This window comes from Apus apus, chromosome 7 (genome assembly GCF_020740795.1).
Source record: "Apus apus isolate bApuApu2 chromosome 7, bApuApu2.pri.cur, whole genome shotgun sequence".
Lineage (NCBI taxonomy): Eukaryota > Metazoa > Chordata > Aves > Apodiformes > Apodidae > Apus > Apus apus.
Genome location: NC_067288.1, coordinates 11,463,587 through 11,482,879, shown reverse-complemented (window position 1 = coordinate 11,482,879; position 19,293 = coordinate 11,463,587). Strand labels below are relative to the sequence as shown.

General features: G+C 36.3%; 1 protein-coding gene across 3 annotated transcripts in view; it reads right to left on the bottom strand.

The window, feature by feature from the left end:
* The window catches only part of COL11A1 (collagen type XI alpha 1 chain), a 135,314-nt gene that overhangs the window by 11,672 nt on the left and 104,349 nt on the right, over nt 1–19,293 (bottom strand). For all 3 annotated transcript variants that reach the window (XM_051625101.1, XM_051625100.1, XM_051625099.1), the window contains 11 exons: nt 17,057–17,110; nt 16,165–16,218; nt 16,029–16,082; nt 9,820–9,873; nt 9,194–9,301; nt 8,952–9,005; nt 8,605–8,658; nt 7,357–7,410; nt 3,519–3,572; nt 2,999–3,106; nt 2,860–2,913 (listed from right to left, as the gene is read on the bottom strand). In XM_051625101.1, coding sequence (XP_051481061.1) covers nt 2,860–2,913; nt 2,999–3,106; nt 3,519–3,572; nt 7,357–7,410; nt 8,605–8,658; nt 8,952–9,005; nt 9,194–9,301; nt 9,820–9,873; nt 16,029–16,082; nt 16,165–16,218; nt 17,057–17,110 — 702 coding nt within the window. The remainder of the gene's footprint in view (nt 1–2,859; nt 2,914–2,998; nt 3,107–3,518; nt 3,573–7,356; nt 7,411–8,604; nt 8,659–8,951; nt 9,006–9,193; nt 9,302–9,819; nt 9,874–16,028; nt 16,083–16,164; nt 16,219–17,056; nt 17,111–19,293) is intronic.

Here is a 19,293-nt window from a genome sequence, read left to right as displayed (position 1 = left end):
CTTCAGTTTATTTTTTAGTTTGTTTTGGTTATTTTTCCTTAATTATTTTATTCCTTACTTATTATTTTAGAAGAATAAGAGAAATCTTCTGAGGTTCATAAGAATGGCAGTGCTGGGTTTGTGTAATTTGAAAAGGATGAGGTGAAAAATTCAGGCCAGGCAATAGCACAGAAAAGGCATTAATTTCTCAGAGGCTGTTAATCTCACATTGAACATGTATGCATTAGGCATAGAGCTGCTAGACTTAAGTCAGTATCTCATCACTACTAGTCTCCTGCTGGCAGAGGACTTCTGGGACATGATGATATGGATAGGAGTAATAAGTGACCTTTTCAACCTGGCACAGCCTCAAAAGTGCCATAACACTTCATGTACAAAATATTATTCTTTGTGTATCCTTTCTATCTCTACTTCATGATATCATTAGATGCAAAAGCTGAGGAAAATACATAATTCATGAATGGAAAGTGAAATTTTCAAGCTTTTGGAATACAGAATCAGACATTTTTACCTGCAGTGTGTTGTGCGCTACTGCAAATCTGCTTTCGTATTCTTCTCCTGATAGCAATCTACTGCAGAGGGAGGAGGGGTAGGAGGGAGACCTAACCTCAGCAACTTTTACATATAAATTTTACTTTCATAAAATCCAAAATAAAGTTTAAGTTGCAGCAATGCATCTAAAAAAAGTTCTTGTTGAGCTGACAAGAAACCTGTGCATTTGGGCACAGCTGATGAATACACTCAGCTTCAGATTTGAATTGACTATTTAAGCTCTCAAATGCTGGAAGAGAGATCTTGTGATGATGTATTCAGAGGCTTCTGGTGACTGATACCTGGGAAAGGGATGCTTATTATTGTGGAATAATTGTTCATTGGCTTTTAGATTTCAGTGCAGAATTGTAACTAAGGAGATCAGTTTTCAGTTCCCTGATTTGTCCCTCATGTATTTTATTGGTAAACTGGGCAGATCATTTGAAAACTATGGTGGTGGTCCCATCATAAAGTGTTTGGAGAGAAGAGGTTTTGATTATGGACTTAGCACAGGGAAGTCCTTTTCCTTGCAGCTTCTCATTCATTGTTCCCAACCTCTGACTTACAAGCAATATGTTATCCATGACTTTAGAAAAAATTAGAATATTAAAATTAAGGGCAACAAAGAGCTATTGTGTAAGGTTTCCTCAGCATACTATTTGCTCATTATTGTCTTCAAAGGGACAGAGACAAAATTATATAGACTCTGTTGTAATACCATCTGTAATTATAAACAAAGAAGTGATCAATAGCTAGAACTATGCAACAGATCATTGTTAATTGGAAAAAAAAAATCTTTCTACTGTGTGAGGCATAAAAGTTTATGTTCTGAAACTATGTTTAGAGGTTGAGAAGTTGCATGTTTGAAACATTTCTGGAAACGTAAATAGTTACCCAAATACTTTCACCCATGAAAGTGCTTCAGTGAATGGAAGAAAAAGCAATTGCTAATGTTCACATATGCACACGAATGTTAAAGATTGGTTTATAATAAAAGTCTTACTTTATGTAGCATTTTTTGTTTAAATTCACCATTCTTTCCACTTTCCTTTTTATATACTGGAAATGTCTGATATGGACATTTTGTAGCTGATGTTCAGACCCTGAGTTCTCACTTAGGAACCAGAAATGCTCTTTGGAAAGCTTAATCGCAAAAACTTTCAGTACTGAAGGCTACCCAAGGACTCATTCTCTAAATTCACGTAAGAAAAGGAACAGGGCATTTCCTTCACAGCTCCTACTCACAGCCTTCCTCTTCCCCTTTAAGGACCACATATTTTCTGAAGTAGAAAGATTACTATAACAGTCCTTGTTTTGTTTCAAAGCTTTTTATTCCTGATGTGTGGCTCAACTGTCATAATAGAGGTGAACTCTACTTCAGTGAGTTTGGAGGGCAAGGGATATGTGATCTTTCCACTAAATTGGATCACCTTTGCCTGATGTGAATAATTAACCTGCTGGCCATATAGTTTACATTTCAATTTATGCACATAATGCTGAATAAGGACACCAGTATCATGCAGTGTGTGCTCACAGTGTTGTTTTTTAATTTTGTTAGAAAAAATGCACTAAAATAGCAAATGTAAATTGAAGCAAAATGATAATGTCATATATAAGCTTCTCTTGCTTTAATCATATTATTAACACAGGGCAAAACTGTGGTATGTCCTAGATGCCCTAGAAACTGGGATCATTTAGACCCTTTTAAACACTGGACGTGGGTGATATTTCCTGGGACAGTGAACAACAGATGTGATGTTCATTTTAATAAAACTAGCATGTATAAAACTATCATGTTTTCTTCTTTGGTAGAAGTCCCCTTTTGGCCCTACTTCCAATATACTTTTTTCTTTCTCTAAGTAATTGATACGATCTAAACTTTTACCCTATGACTAATATTTTCCTAAACTAGCAGTCATTAAAATCAATTGATGTTTAAAATGTTCCACTACTGCTATGGAAACAAAATGATTTAAGGTATTAAGCTTTGCTGATGTGGAGACAGGAGTAGATTTTTTTTTTTTATAGTAAGCTTCATTAATTTTGGTTTATTTTTAATTCTTTTCAGGGGATTTTAAGAATTTGGTTTACATTGCCTTATTCCACTTTTTGCCTGCTATAGTTCAACAGCATTCAGCACAGCTGCCTACTAAAGTAGAGCAATGAAGCGAAGGCAGTTGTGTATCAGACTTTAGCAGCACAGAAGAATAGTGACTTCATGCTAAGAACTGATTTGTACAGTAATTTTTCTGGAAATGTACAGCCATGTTAATGGTAGATTTTAAAGGGTGCTTTTTCTGTTTTGGCACCGAAAGGAAGGGTACTCACCAGAGGCCCAGGAGGGCCATCCTGACCTGGTGCTCCAGGCAGACCTTGTTCTCCCTGGAAAAAACATCAAGTTTTCTTTACCAGAAGATAGACAAGAAACATAACATTTAAAATATTATTATATGCTCTGCTTGCTTACCACTGGGCCAGGAATGCCCCGGAGACCCTCTGGGCCAGGTTTTCCAGCAGGTCCCTGTGGACCAACTGGACCTGTTTTTCCAGGAGCCCCCTCTGCACCAGGTTCACCCTAGAAAGAACGTAAGCAACATATGAGAACTGCTGATTGAGCTTGGCACTGTAGGGGTATACAGCTGCAAAGTGAGTGCAGAGTTTCCTCACTCTGTTTTTTAAAAGCTAGTCTAAAGCAGTTTGCTTCTTAGGATGGTTTTCTGAACAGAATTTTGGTATCTTCCTATAAATATGTGGTGCCAGCAAAGCTGTTCATCCTGCTTTTCTGCAGGGGTGAGCTAAGTTGCGCCTGCACTGATGAGAGTCCCCCACGTACTTCATTATGTATTGCTACAAATTCAGGGTTTAATTTGGACTTCCCCTGTTACTGCTCTGAGAAGTTTCACACTCAGTGCGTGATAAGCAATTTACTTATAATTTATATATGGTTTACATTTTCATGCTCCTGAAAAAATGTTTGAATGTGTTACCTTTGCACCTTTTTCACCTTGTCTGCCTTCAGCACCAGTTGCTCCAGGAGGTCCCTGTAGAAGATGGAGACTGAGCTCATAATCTAAGTTTTCCAAAGTATTACCAGTGACAAAATTCTGTGTGCAATTTCACTGTATTAATGAGTCATAAATGCTAACAAAAGAACATTAAATTTCTTTATTTTAATCACAAGATAAAAATTCCAGTATGTCACATCAGCTTTTTCACTTTCTGGCATTTTAGAATACCTGAAAGAATATATATCACCTAACACCTCTGATATGATGAGGTTAAAAACAAATAAATAGCTTGGAAATGCCTGTGTGCTTTGTGATCTCAGGCCTTTAAACTGCAGTTTGACCTAATAGCAAGTTTTTATACTAGAGCTGAATTTAGCCCAAACTTTTTATAGCTGGATATATTTCACCATCCACAAGTAGTGGCACATATCTAGAGCAACTCCACCAGTTTTAATTTAATTACTGGAAACTGACATTCATTTTACAACTATTTACATAGAATTATATTAAGATCATTCATTTATTTCTGACATTAAGCTTTCTCCAGGGTGGAACTGAACACTTGTTGTATGGTACAAGCCTTTTTCCAACAGAGATAGTTCTGTCTTTGCATCAAAGGTAATGCAAAATAAATTATCCACTGTGGACTTTGGTAATTTGTTGTGGGTATCAACAGGTTGTTCTCTTTGGTATTTTTAAGAGCCGCATGTGGAAAGTGCCTAGTTTCACCTGTTCTAAATAGAGAGAAGCTAAAAAGCCCTCGGCAGTGTGGTCCAATTGCTGACTCTTTAAAAGAGGAAGAAATTTGAAGAGTGTTGTTCCAATAATAATCTCTGATGTTTATACCCCTTTGTATAGATTATAATTTGTTGGGTGGATTGCAGTTTGCAACAATAACAAGAAAAAAATATGAGCAGATAGACAAACTCAGGAATAGTTTAGGAAAATATTTTTTTTTTTTCTTACAGGAATTAATTTACATTCCCATTGTCTTTACTGCTGGAAAATTCCTTTCACTCAGGTTCCCTTATGGATCATAATCTGCACTACCTAAGAACATGAAAAGGGTTGAGTGTTGTAATTTGTATTTGAGAAATATGGTCTCTGCATAATCTAGAAATGCAGCTGCAGCATGAATTAGCAGGGCTAAAAACACTGTGATGGCTAAATTACAAATACAATGAATGATGATTGCTAAACAAAAGCACACTGCCAGTGCTGTACCCAGCACACAGCAGCTGAAAGAGATGCTCTTTTTAACGGGCTGTGATTGCTGGCATGGCACAGATGGTGCTTCTACAGAGAAAGACTGCTAATTATTATTTATCTTACCTTCCTACACTTGAGCTGTTGGAGTGTCTGGTAATTTTTAACTGACAAAAAAGAGCTCAGTAACAATAATTTTAAATTAATGCATGGCTTCCCCCACTCACCAGCCCAGCTACCATGGTGATTTTTATGATCATTATAATTCAAGTTTGGACATACTGCCTGATACATTTCATGCAGAACTGAGAAGACGAAAAGAACTCATGCAGAGACAAACTTGTTCTCAGTTTTTGTTACACAAATGTATTGGACTTTTTTGTCTACTCTTCCATCATAATTTCATTAAAGTAACTTAAACTGTTGTTTATAGCTATCTGTCATCTGATTAAAACATTATTTCCAACACAGAATACCATTACCAAATTTAATCGGTTTGTTAAGATAGAAACCTAGTGTATTGTTAGATGTTCTGTGAATTTTCAAGCAAGAGAAAAATGGGCTTAATTTTAAAGTGGAGCATGCACCCTGCATGATGCTGTAGCCAAAATGAAAAAAAATTTTTTTAGAAGAGCAACAGTTAGGTCTGAAATAATTAGGGTATTTGTGGATGCTCTAATGGTCCTTTTTTGTTTCATCCATAGGGGTAGCCTTTTATTTTTAGATTTGAGCTAAGTGGTCATCAGCATGCTAGTCAATTTTACCTCTTCAGAGAAGTAATCTGGAACAGGTTTGTTGTTATGACGTGGTATTCTGAGCTACATGGTATTTCTTAAAATAAGTTCACCATACTGCTTGTCCATGAGACTCTTGCTCAGTCTGCAAGGCTCTGGTACTTACTCTCAAAGCCTTTAAAACACCTTAGTAAAACAGTTTTGGTATTTACTTATTTCACCAACAAATAGTAATTCTATTACTGTTACCATCAATAACAAGGAAAACTAGTTTCGTGGCCTTCACTTGGTAGTCAAATGACACTGTAAATATGTATCTGTGGATGAAATTTCTTAGATACAATGTGAAAGCTCTGTATATGTACATCTTTTGCACTAGAATTTGCTTCCCAGGCAAAGTTGGGGGGAAACTCTTTATAACCTGCAATACTGTATACAAATTGCTCAAAACCTGCTAATAAACATAATAAGGCTGGGTGGTGAAACAGAACAAAACAGAACAAAAAATGGGGTAGAATGTTTCTTTCTTGTAGCAGAGGCAGAGCTGCACCTCTCTAGACAGTGGTATTACTACTGAAATGGTTCGTCCTTCTTAGTCTGATGAAAGAACACTTGTTAGGCTTTTTTTTTTTTAAAGTTGATTCTACCATAACAATGCTCTTCATTAGTTTTCATCAGTTGTATGTTAATTCTGCCAGCAAAATATAAAATTTGTCACTGTTTTTTTCAGATATAATATCAATACAATACAGACTTTACAAGCTTGAAACATTGAGGTACTCAAGTAATAGAGAATGGGATTCTACAAAATGTTTTCTTTAGAATTCAGGAATGAGATTACTTGGAAATATTTAGCCATGCATTCTCCCAAAACTGGAAATCTGTCAAACCAGAGGTAATGTGATGTTTGTATTTCTGAAGTATTTTTGCCTAGGAAAAGTCAGATGCAATGTATCTGATCAATTAGGAACAAGCTACTGTCTTTCTCTATAATAAAGTAGGAAGTTCTAATTTGATACTGAACAATTGCTAATATTCAATTGAGCTAGATTTCAGTTCTAGTGATAAGGTTGCTAATGCTGCCATAATCATTTACAGTATTAGAAATGTTTTGCAAGTTGGTGGAGCAAATAGATTTCCGTGTAAAACAGACAAGACTAATTAGGCATGTCAGTTCACTCAAGTCTATTAAATAGATCAATTTAACACATGCTTTCAGCTTACATTTTATGATGCCCGTCTCTTGTTTTTTAACATGTAAAAAACTGCATCTAATTGTTCTCTGAAGCAGAGAATGCAGGTTGATACATCTACTACAGTTCTGTAAGTGTAACACTATTTACTGGGTTTGACTAGCTATATTTTTAAAGCCTGTGAAACTTCTAAGACTTTAGGAATAATGGAATGGCTTCATAAGTTACAGAAATGTCTGCTTGTTAATTTTGTGTGCAGAGGGGATGACATAGGTTTGCACAAAAGCTGCACTGAAATTATTTTATCTCAGAGGCTAAAATCACCAAAGCAGACAGATTCCTCCTGCATCCTGCCAGCTGTCATGTGCCTAAGGATGATGTCTTGTATTACTCTCATAAGCACTCACTCATATTAGCAGGCTAATTCAGCAGACATTGAATTCACTTGGGTGAAAAGACAAAGCACATTTATAGGTAAGGGATACATTCTTCACTATGTATTTTTGTTTCCATGTTCCATGTTTCACATGTTAAAAGGCTTTCTCTGCTGTTGCTATTTTTTCATTTCTCCCATTACACTACATAAAAGAAACTTCATACATCATATAAGAGAGCAGCTTAAGTTCTCTAGAACATAGTGTCTCAGAAAGAGAAGTGTGTAAGAGAAAACAAGAAATTACTTACTCTTTTTCCAGGTGGACCAGGTGGGCCAGCTTCACCTGAAGGACCTGGTGGACCCTGCAATGGAAAATTATAAGCTCAGTGATAACAATGGATAAATGCACTTATTAAAGTGCAACAGAAATCTGCAATATGGTGGCCCTTTTTAATGGATAGAAAGTAAGTACCATAAATACCTGCTTATTCAACAGTTCCTCACTTAGGGTGGTCTTTTGAAGTTTTTAACAGCTTTTTTTTACTGTACAAAATGACATTATTCTTTTTTTCTGTTCCTGTTTGTAACAAAACACTTCAGACCAGAAAGTGGCAGCATAGAAGTAACAAACGGTCTTATACTACTGTCTAACTCCAGTAAGAAGCTTCTTGCTTTCTCAGGTGCTGAAGTAATTACTTTTGCTAATTTTTCTCACTTACACCTGTGAGTTGGCTGCCCTATAAGTGCCTTCCTCTTGAGAAATCTTTTCTGCAGTGATAGCTGTTTGGCTACTCTGTCTTTGTAAGCTGTGATACTCTTAAATATTTCAGGGTTGTTGAACAGCTTGATAAGCTTTTCTTCAGGAACACAACTCTCTGAAACTACTTACTGGTAAGTAAGACATGCAGATACTAATTTCCTGAAGATTACAGGTAAACCCTAGTTTATTACTTACTTCCCACCTTATGTTCAATGTACTAGCATTTCTTATTTTCAAACTACTGTATAGAATAATTCCTTAACAATCAGAACTTCGAGGGCTAGAAAGAGATGTTCTAAAATGAAAACCCTATCTTTTTGCTATTAAAAAAATAATTATATTTTAATATATTCTTTAATAACTACAAAAATCTAAGTACTTTGATGCTTAATATGGGTATTGCTCAGGCAATTCTTAACCTTTTGAAAGCAGAAACATCAAGGTTTTGCTTCATTTCATCAGGTCAGCTACTGAAGACTGTTAGGCTGCAGCATTCCTTTCTTATGCCCAGAGTTGCTCCATTTTTAGTGCTCCTCAGCAGCTCCTGCACAAATCCTTAATACCTTGTTTGTTTCTACTTCTAAAAGAAATTGAGCTCTTCTGATTGTGTCTATAATATGGCCAGTTCTATTTATATAAGGAAAGAAATAGGTATTTTTCAGTATAATAGAAAAAGTATCAATTTAGAAAATAGCTTTAAGAGTATGAATGTATAGAAACCACTGATTCAGCAAAAGCTACATTCTCAGCATCAGACAAAACATGCAGCTGAAGTAAAATGACAGAAACAACTCACAGGTTGACCAGGATCACCATCTTCACCCTTCTCTCCACCGACACCATCTTGACCCTACAGAATTCATGGGAAAATAAAATATACAACAATTCAGCTAAATTAAGTAATTTAGTTTCATATATAAATATAAGAGCATTCCTTCTCTACAGAGCATTATCCTAAGGACAGTGGTTTTCAAAACATTTTAAAGATTTCTAAACTTTTTGTAAGCCTTAGGATTTATATTAACAGAAAAGGAACAGATCATAAAGGCAAGATCTCATCCACTGACAAGAAAAAGGCAGCGTTACCTAGAGTTTAGTACAAACCAAGATGAGGACCTAAAACTGTTTTTTAAGTATACTTACAGCTGGACCAGGTTCCCCAGGGGGGCCAGGATCTCCAGGAAAACCAACTGGGCCCTAGATAAATCAGGAAAAAAAAACAACCAAGGAATGTGTCATCCATTGACAAGCAGGTAGCAATCATCACAAGTATTTTATGAAGAATATAATTAATTCAAATATAGATTATTTATACAGTTGTATATGTAGCACAACTTCAGCTGTGCTTCACTGTGCTTTGTGTTAAAGTCATTAAACTCACTTACTGGGTTACCCTTAGGCCCATCATCACCTGGAGGTCCTTTAGCACCTGGTGGTCCAGCTGCTCCAGGTGGACCAGCCTCACCTTTCTCTCCCCTTTCACCTTTTGGACCCTGTAGAAGACATATGAACACAAAAGTGTAATCTGGATATTGAATTACTAAAAAAATATTACAATGGCAAAACTGTTTTTCAGACCTGGGCAGTGTTACTCATCAATAAATGCTGGCATGTGAGTGGGAAATTAGGACCACAGAATGGAAAACCTGTGAATTTCACATTGAATGCCAATGTTCACACCAAGTTTGCATCAATGAACTGTCCTCAGAGAGAAAAGCATGAATGTCAAAGTTAATATTTTAAGAAGAAAAAATAGGTACTCTCTTAAGAAGTCTTCAGCTTTGTCCTCTAGCTGCTAGTGTTAGGACGTAGCTATAACTATAAGGAAATAAATTGCATTTTAAAGGTGTAAGTTCTTCACTGAAAATTTAAAGAAAACATACAGAAGTACACAAGTAATCTGATTAAATTATTTCTAAAGTAAGTGCTACCAGATACCTTAGTTCACCATAATAAGACAAATAAATACCTTAGTTCACCATTAATAATAAGACCAAACCAAAATACTCACAGATGTTCCAGATTCTCCAGGAGGTCCAGGGTTACCAGCTTCTCCAGGTTCACCCTGTAAATGCGTGAGGATAATTTGATGAGTTGTTAGGGAGAATATTTCTACTCACTTACTTCTGCTAATGCATATTCTTCTTATGTTTATTCACATGAACAGCTTACAGGAACTCTTTTATTTGATCTACCTAGATGAGGTTGAGTTACATATGGGTTTGCATAACTGGAAATTTTAGAAGGAATATATCAAACTAAGCTTTTATTGAGCCAGGGAAACTAACCTTCCCTTTGGGCTTTCAAAGATCTTCCCCTTTACTGTCCCTCATATTGCAAATTTCCTGCTTGTCATCTTTTTTTCTAGTCACAGAAATTCCAAAAAAGTATAGTGACTGTGTAAGTTTTTTTCTCTGGAAGATACATTTTGCTTCAAAGCAAGTGTCTACAATTAAGAGAATACTAATTGGAAATTAATGTCAATGGAGTGAAGATATTATTGCTATAGCTATTGTTAGAATAAAAAATTATATTAAGGAAAGCATAAAGATAAAAAATAGCATAATTGTTAGTAAAACTGTCACTACAGGCAACAAAGGTGTATGCTGTGCATTTACTGGTGGTGGAAATTGTTTAGTAAAGAAGATGGCATGTGAAGAAAATTTGTGCTAGTCAAATATATACTATTGAGTGAATGTTTAAGTTAATTTGGTCTCATTTGGAGCTGAAACACAGTACTGTCTCAAAAAAACATCTTTGCAATTGTTAATTTTAAGGTTTATTATGACTGATTATTTTCTAGCTCAGTGGTCACTACTAAGTAAAATATTTAGCTGTTAGCATCAATATGTGAAGGGATACAGCCTGTTTTGTGATTGTCATGGAGTGCTGAGATAAGAACTATGTTTTTATTCCAAAGGATTTCTCAATGTTACTGCTAATGGTGGGATTTTTTCTCCCATATATATTCTAAACCAAATGAACTTTGCCAATAATAGTGCCTATAAACAGGAGTACTTCAGTGCTGAAAATGCATTTCACCCAATCCCTTCTACTGAACTCAAACACAAATAGGAATAAATTCATGTGTCCTTCATATCCTGTATGATCTGCACATCTTAGTACTTAATATTAATTTGCTTCTGTCATACAGTGTGGCATTCAGAATGTACAGTGTTTGTCTCGAACAATCCAAGAGATAAGTGATGGACTTTGGCACTCAGGATATCTGTTGTCTGTCTTGTGGCATCTGAGAGTTGAACAACATTTGTTGATGGACTAGAGAGATGTCTCAGCAACCCACTCAACTGTTTTGCTTCCCCTCCTGCAATGTGTACCTAAGAACTGGGGAGTTTAATGTGGGACATGCTGAGCTTGGAGAAAAAAAGGAGATCTACAGCTGGTGCTGGGACAGTGATAACCAGGCCTTGATATGATATCTCATGAAAACCACCAACTTAGCAGGACAAGACAAAGAGTGCTGGTCTCAAGCCACTTCCTAGGACTGAAACTCCACTGCAATAAACTAATCCTGTGGTGCCAGTTGTCTCAACCTCCTCTTTGAAATGGCTGGTCTTAACATTTAGCCAAACAAAGACTATCTGCAGGACATAGCCCTGGAGCCGTACCTACCCCCCTGCTATCTCGGAGGAGCACAGAGAAGATAGCAGGATTTTCTCCCTTATTCAGGGAGAAAAGTGGGGGTGCAGTGGGCAAGAACTGTATAAAAATCTGGGACACTATGGGTGCATTTGAAGCACTTCCCCACCAGGAACCACTTCCCCACCGACGACATCGCTGGACCGTGGTGGTAACTATGCTCTTGCTTGCTGTCCTCTGTATTTCTGCTTTCTCCTTTCTTTTCTGTCTCTGTTTTCCTCCCTGTCCTATCCGCTCTAGGGACTTTGCTGTGTTACTCTAATAAAAGTTTGTTGTGCGTGTGACATCTGACCTCGTTTGCGTCTTAATTTCACCATTTGGGATCACCTTTAATAAAAAAGTGCCACGTATCCGAATACCGGATCGTGACATACAGCATTCATTATTTTTTTTAAAAAAGTCAAGTGGATACTTCAGGTCAATACTCATTAAGTATGTCTGCTAGGAAAATTAATATTCATTCCTTATCCTCTGCACAGGGTTTACTGAATGTGCAGAATCATTAGTAATGCTCTTTTGTCCATGCCTACTATCAATCCAATTAGATTTCTGTAGTAACAGAGAATGAAGTCTGGAATTAGCAAAAAAAAAAATTATTTTCTTCTAGTTAGTTGATGTATTACAACTTACAGGGTCTGCAATATAGACCCCTTCAACAGGTGTCCCCATTGCAGGACTAACTACATGATTGACATAAGAATGCTAATTGTGCAAAGTCTTGCTTGACAAGCATCTGTGCTAGTATAAACCAAACCCCTTCTAAGCTTCTCAGAGATAAAGTTCTTTTTCTACCTTCCTATCAAATGATATTGCAATTTATGATGATTCACATTTGATTTGTAATCCACTCTTCACCCTTCATGTTAACAAAGGTATCTTCATTTTATAATATAATGCAACAACAGAAACTTATTGACCTGTGTTTGGGGACAACAGGGGTCCACTGTGCTCCTGAGATCTCAGGGGTCCCTGCTACTGCATGTGTTGAAACTGGGAGATGCAGGCAGCCTATATGAGCTCTGTGCATTGTAACTCTCCAATAAGCAGCAGTGTGGAAAGCAACAATATTGGAAGGGCTAGAAAATGTCAAGATGTTCCCCTTAAAGGGAAACAGTGAAATACCAGATCAGTTAAAGTGTCATCTCACATTAATACTTCCGAATCATTGCTCTGTTAAAAAATGTGACTCTTCCCTGTTGTGAAGGCCTTGTTTTTTCTGACGCTGATTTTTATATTGCAAATATTAGGTACTATGGAAGGTTGTACTTGTTTTAGACAGCTGTTAAGGTAGTAGAACAATGTTTTGACAGAGAAGATTGTAGCCGATACACATTTACAGAACGCATACTTGTACCTACTAAAACCTGTGCAATCCGTATATTGTTTCCCTTTCCCTTTCTTTGTATTTTTAGTAAGAATGGTATGAATTCAGAATTTGATGCACCTTCTCCATGGGAAATATCTCATGTTCTTTTCGGAAACAGATTTTATGATGCAGTAATAGATTTATTCCACCTCTGGATTTTTTTTTTCCCCTCTTTTGTTATCAGGTCAGATCTTCTTTTAAAAGTTAGTGTGGTCTTTCTTAGGCAAAGCCTTCCCTCTGATAGTATTTCAACAACCTAAGACAGAAAATCTAAACTCCAAACAATCATGTAGTTTCATGGATTTGTTTAACTCTGAAAACCTTTTTGGATTAAGCAAGCAGAATTATTTGTATCAGGCTAAAGACAGTAGTTTAAAAGGCCTTTGTTTTTCTTATTATGACCAGTTCTAGACAACTGTCCATCCAAAGCACAGAGACAGATGGCAGATGGAAGGCTGGCACCTTTTGGTTAAATTCTAAGATGTGGTGATTAATTTTGTAAGAATGAGAGGCAACTTTGCAGCTGACTGGGTTGTGAAAAGGAGTCTGTTACTCCTTTTTGTCATCCTTACAAAATAGGAAAAAAGAGGAAAATTGTTATTCTAGAAGACAGTCCCTTTTCACATAGATATGCATGTGTGACTGTGTTACATATATTATGGCTCTGTGAAGAGATAAATGTAATCAAGCGAGAAGTTCTAAAGTTGTGCTAAATTTTTGGGGATGCTTTATGTTTGCAAGCATGTTGGAGAGATGAAGAAGGATGAGGTCACAGTCAGTGAGTCATATAAAGTTATTAAAAGGAATTTCTTATGACAGATACACAGGTAGCATAAACTGTCATAGACATCTTGATTAAATACCTTAGCAATTGTCTGCACACAGGTGTGTGAAAAAATTATATGCACACATAAAGACATCTGTGCAAACTTATCAGACATATTTTCAACCTTAGGGCCAGAGTACTCAATTGATTTTGGCCTCTTGCTTTCATCTGCAGTATAAATAAATGACTGATTAAGCATGTAAACTATTGATTTCCCTTGTTTACTGTGTTGAACTCCTTATTAATGCAGTATTTAAAAAAATTACTCTAGAATTATATAATAGGAATTGTGGTTTTCTAGCAGCAGACTTTTTCATATGGTAAAAAATATTTAAATTCTGAGTGTCTATATAAGGAATGCTTGGGTTGTGTATGCATTCATTTTGCATTACTCTGACTCTGCCAGTTTAACACATGCTGTGGAAGTGAAAAAGGATAGAAGAATGACACAATTCTCAGTGCATTTATCTCAAATTAGCCTAAATTAGAAAGGCAAATTTATTTTATAAGGCTTTGTTGTTACTTTTCTGTTTCCTCTCTGTGTTCTAAATTCTTAAATTTTGTAAAATGTCTAAGGCTTGGTGTTGAGAAGTCATGAGCAACTTAGTGGGTATTTAGAGTATCTCATTGCTAGGCTTTGATATCAAATTAGAGAGAAGCATATGTCGATATATTTTGTTTTCCCACTTTTTCTTAATTATAAGCACAACAAAGAGAATAATCTCTGAGTGGAAGCTGGATTCAAGTGCTTCTGGTTGAGTATAAGTCTCAGGACTTCTAGGTGGCTCTGTGGAGGCTACAGGCATTAGTAACTAAGGGTACATGCACATTTGTACCACAGATTTCTTTGAACATTTAGACCTTTGTGTGTAAAGCAGAGGAAACAACAGACTCGTTAAAAATACATGGCAATGTGACCAAAAATTGTTTATAATTTGCCAGAAGATAAGGGGGCTTTGAAATCCAGTATTAATGACAAAATATCTTGTAGTCTAACTATTCAAATTTCAAAGTGAGCAAATCTATTTCACTGCCCAACAGTGACAGGGAGGATGCCAAAATGTTTTTCCACACTCCACACTCAGCAGTGTGTTGCATTATCTGTAGTGTGATAAGTCTTTCCTGAGAGCGATGCAGAGGCCAAAGCATGCTGATGTAATCTGAAAAGCACTGGGGAAAAATATGTGAGAAGAGAAGGAAAAGAGAAAAGCAATGTTTTAAATAAAAGTATGAACTGTCCTCTCATTGCAGTAACTCCTCCTGACAAAACAACTCTTTATGATTTCTAATCTTGCAAAACTAATTAAATTTAACTGAAATTAAGAAGGAAGGTGTCCTAAGTAGGAGAAAAACTGCCATGTACTAAAATTTCAGGAGAAGGAAAGTAATTAGAAGAAATAAAAACTTCCAAAATAATATATTTGTTGGCTTCTCTGTGTGAATGCAGAGAATATGGGAAATAAGCTAGAGGAAATAAAAATTTCAACCAGTGATAAACAGCCTGAATTTCATCTTCTTGAATTAAATTTGTTGGGTTGATTATTGCAACTAGGGATTCTAAACCATGAAGAAAAGTCACAGGGAGAAACAAAGGAGTAAGGAATTTAATATAAGTCAATGTTTTGACAGAAGGACTGGCATATAGTTTGATCATGAAACAGTACAAGTTAAAGAGGTTATTGAAACCAATGGCAAAATTCCTACTGACCTCAATGAACCACAGTATTATACAGGGTGGTGTATTTTTAAAGCAGTGAATATAACGGGTGCTACTCAGGAGGTAGTGTTCTCATAAACATTTTTCTCAATACCCTAGTAGTCACAGGAAGAGTTTTTCTTCCCACAGTGGCCATTTTTTTCTGTATTCTACTGACTCCTTCCATTAACTTTTTTTTGCCATCTCTACCAACTATTACGTTCAGACACATTTTTGTTACTCTTCCCAGAGAGAAAAAACAAATCCTGCAGCCCTTGCTGAGGCCCAGCACTCTTTTAAGATAGGCTAGAGGAACAATGTCACAAAATTGGGAGATTAGAAGGAATATCCTTGTTAATAATGCAGCCAAGCAGGAGAACATCACATTTTGTATGTCTTATGCAATTATCAGTATAAAAGATAGAAAACACAAGAATGCCACTGCTACTGAAAAGCGTGTTGATACAAAAAGACCAACCATGGTAAGTCAACCATTAGAAGAATAGCTAGATCATTATTAAGAATTACTGGATCAATGAAAGATATTTGGGAACTGTAATATATGTATAAAGATCCAAATTAAAATATATATTAATATCCCTTCCAACCTCTAAGATTCTGTGATTCCTATTCCAATGTTTTCCTTTCTAGGAATATATTATAAACACTTACCTTTTCACCAACACCTCCAACAGAGCCAATTGAGCCTGGAGGGCCTTGAGGACCCTACAATGATAAAATGTGTTAATTATCCCAAATACACTGCTTATTACTAATTACTGAAAGAAAAAAAAAAGTTCATTCTTACATCAGCTCCATTAGGACCCTGGGGACCTCTTGGACCTGGAGGACCAGGTGGACCCTGTATCAAAGAGACAGTTTGATACAGTTACAATCATAAAGAGTAAGTCCACTTGGGACTCTTTAGGCCAATGAAAAATAATATACTCAATTTTTAGAGGGCTTTTTATCAGTGCTACACAAACAGCAGGGCCAGATTGCTGCCCATTGCATGAGTTCACAAGGTGACAGGAGATCTAGACTATCTTATACAGTACTCTGGCTGGAAATTCTCTGATGCTTAGGACTCCTAAGGATTTGTTTTCTGCATTATTTCCTTGCAGGTTACCTGCATGTCCCTTCCACTGGCTTGGCATAAGGTGTTGGAGGCAAATGTATACTATAGATAGCTTGCATTTCAGTCAGGGCCAGCCCAGAAGGTATTCTGTCAACAGTATAAACAGTTGGAAAATGTAGCCTCAAGATTACCCAGAAAAACAAAGTAAACACAGACAAGTAGTGTTTACCATCCTCTAGTCTGCTGTTACCTGAAGCTAAGGTACAAATGCCCTGATTTTCAAAAAAGCAGCTCCAAACTCTCTAGTGCAGTGATCTCTCCTTTTTCTCTTTCTTTCCTGAACCTGTTTGCCACTGTCCTGTCTCAGACACATAGCATCTGCTTTGTTACCTACTCTTCAGAGTATTTTTTCAAGTTACATAAATCTTGCTGTTAAAGATGAGGATATAGATGTGAGAAAGCAAAGTAAAGCCCGGATAGAGTTCATGTTTCACACAAAATATTTCATACTCAGGCACCAAATTCAGAAGCAGCTTATCAAATTGTGAGCCACAGATAAAAGACAGTAATACACAGATAATATCTATGATCCCCAGCGTGACCAATGGGGAAGAAGTCTTACCATTGGGCCCACATCACCATTTTCACCCTTTTCACCTGGTGGGCCAGGCAGACCCTAAGACACATGGAAGAGTAAAGAAAACTATTAGTAGGGTACCTGGGATAAGAATTTTTTGTTTTGTTTTGTTACAGCAAATGTACAGGTAAACCGAGGATGTCTCAACCAGGGGAAGTAGAAGTGTTTTGAACAGAAAAGGGACATGGTAATTCTAGGGTGTCTGACTAGAAACACTGCCATCATTGTCCAGACCCCAGGTGGGCATTTGGGTAGTTTGTTTTATGCTATCATACATACATATGTGAAGAAAACATGATTAGTGCAGCAAAATGAAATAGTATGCAAAGATGTCTAAGCTACCTCAGTACTGGAAGCTGTAACTCTTCTAACAAGGTGTCCAGCAAATCCTGCTGAGAGGCATTGCATTGGGTTATGCAAACATATCCTTAGAAACAGTGTCCAAATTACACTAGTAACAAACACCAAGAGAAGCAAACTGTAGGTAGCTGATGCTATAGTGATACTTAGTATAATGTTATGCCAGGGATAAGCACTATCACCCCAGAGCTGGGCATTCCTAAAGGTAGGGTCAAAGCTTGGTTCTGTCAAAAGCAGATCCCCTAGATCTTTAGTCAATAGCATTACGTTGATTTACATTACATTAAGAACTGGTTCTAAGTTTCACCTGCTGGGTTCTGCTACTTGCAAAATGTCTCGAGCTATAGCCAACCAGATTGGAAAGCACAATTTGTGATCTTTGCTATAAAGCTGTATTAAAAAAGTATAAACGTGGTCTATATTATTTATATCCATTCCTCAGGTGCCTGCTACTTTGGCATACTCTGAACAGTAGAGAGACTTGTCAAAATTCAGAGATATACCTTTTCTAAAAATTATGTATGTACTTGGCTGACCTGTCAGTGCAGTGGGAGTGAGATTGTGGCTGAGGCCTGTTTACTATTAGATAATCAGCATGAAAAAAGCCATCTTTAATTATGTGGTGACAGTGGTTTTTCAGATAATCCTTGCTTATTTTTAAAAATACTAGACTGTAGTTTATTAAAATGGAAGCCCATAGCTGATAATACTATCGTCAGTAACACATATTGATTACAGTACATGCTGAGTAGCAATGCCACGGTTATGATAACAGGAAGTTTTATTACTTCTTTCTTAATGTTTACTTTTTGTAACCTTATAATATTTCAACAAATCTGAGTTGAATTGAACTTTTTCCTTCACTGTGAGGAGTTTTAAATAACGATTTTGTAGCTTACTGTTGTAAAGAATAATTAGACCAGAAGCTGAGACTTGGGCTAGATGACTAGTCTTTAAAGAGATTAATCCCACCTCAAACTCAATCTTACAGTTGCCAACAGTCCACTAGGTTCTATCCTACAAACATAAAAAGGCATTTACCTTAAAAAAGGTGAATGCCTTATCCAGTATGATTCAAAAACCTAGACAGCTCATTCAACTGCTTGGAGAGGAGCTATTAATGAAACTCCAAAGGCAATTACACCTTTACTTGATATTTCTGTTTTTGGAAAAGCTTTCCAAAGCCATTTGTTCAACTCCTATTTCAAAATCTAAAAATTCCAACTGGTTTAACTGCATCAGTATTCCATGCCTTTTTGGCTATGGTATTTTTGGGAGTCCTTCTGTTCCTTTTTGCAAGAAGTAGTTGAGGTATTTGTCATTTTATATTTGAAAATTTAAGTAAAATTGCCCCAAATCGACTGAAAAATAACCTAGATAGGCTCATGGAGTTTTTCAGATTTTCTTACTTTCACAATTAAAGTAATAAATATTCAAAATTTCCAGTGTTCACTTTTCTGAAAAAAAATATTTTTTACTTAATATCCAATTTAAATAATATCAGTAATATTTAACTGGAGTACGTGTAACTATAGTTACCCTGAAACATATTATTAGAGAAAGTTGCTACTCCACAACAGTTCATAATTAACAGGAAACTGCATTACTGAATAAGAGAAACTCTTGATTTCTCAATGGTATTTCAACATCATTAACATATCTGGGATCTTGGTCCCATGCACCAACATATTCAATTAAAATCTTAATCAGAGAAATGTTTATGCATCTTAGTGCTCATTAAATTTAAGATGTGAAGATGGACTTTACTGAAAAACATAAATTATAACAGTATCCCAGATCTGAGACAAATAATAGGGATAATTTTATTTGACCTTCTTTAAAACAGTAAAAAACCTTAACAA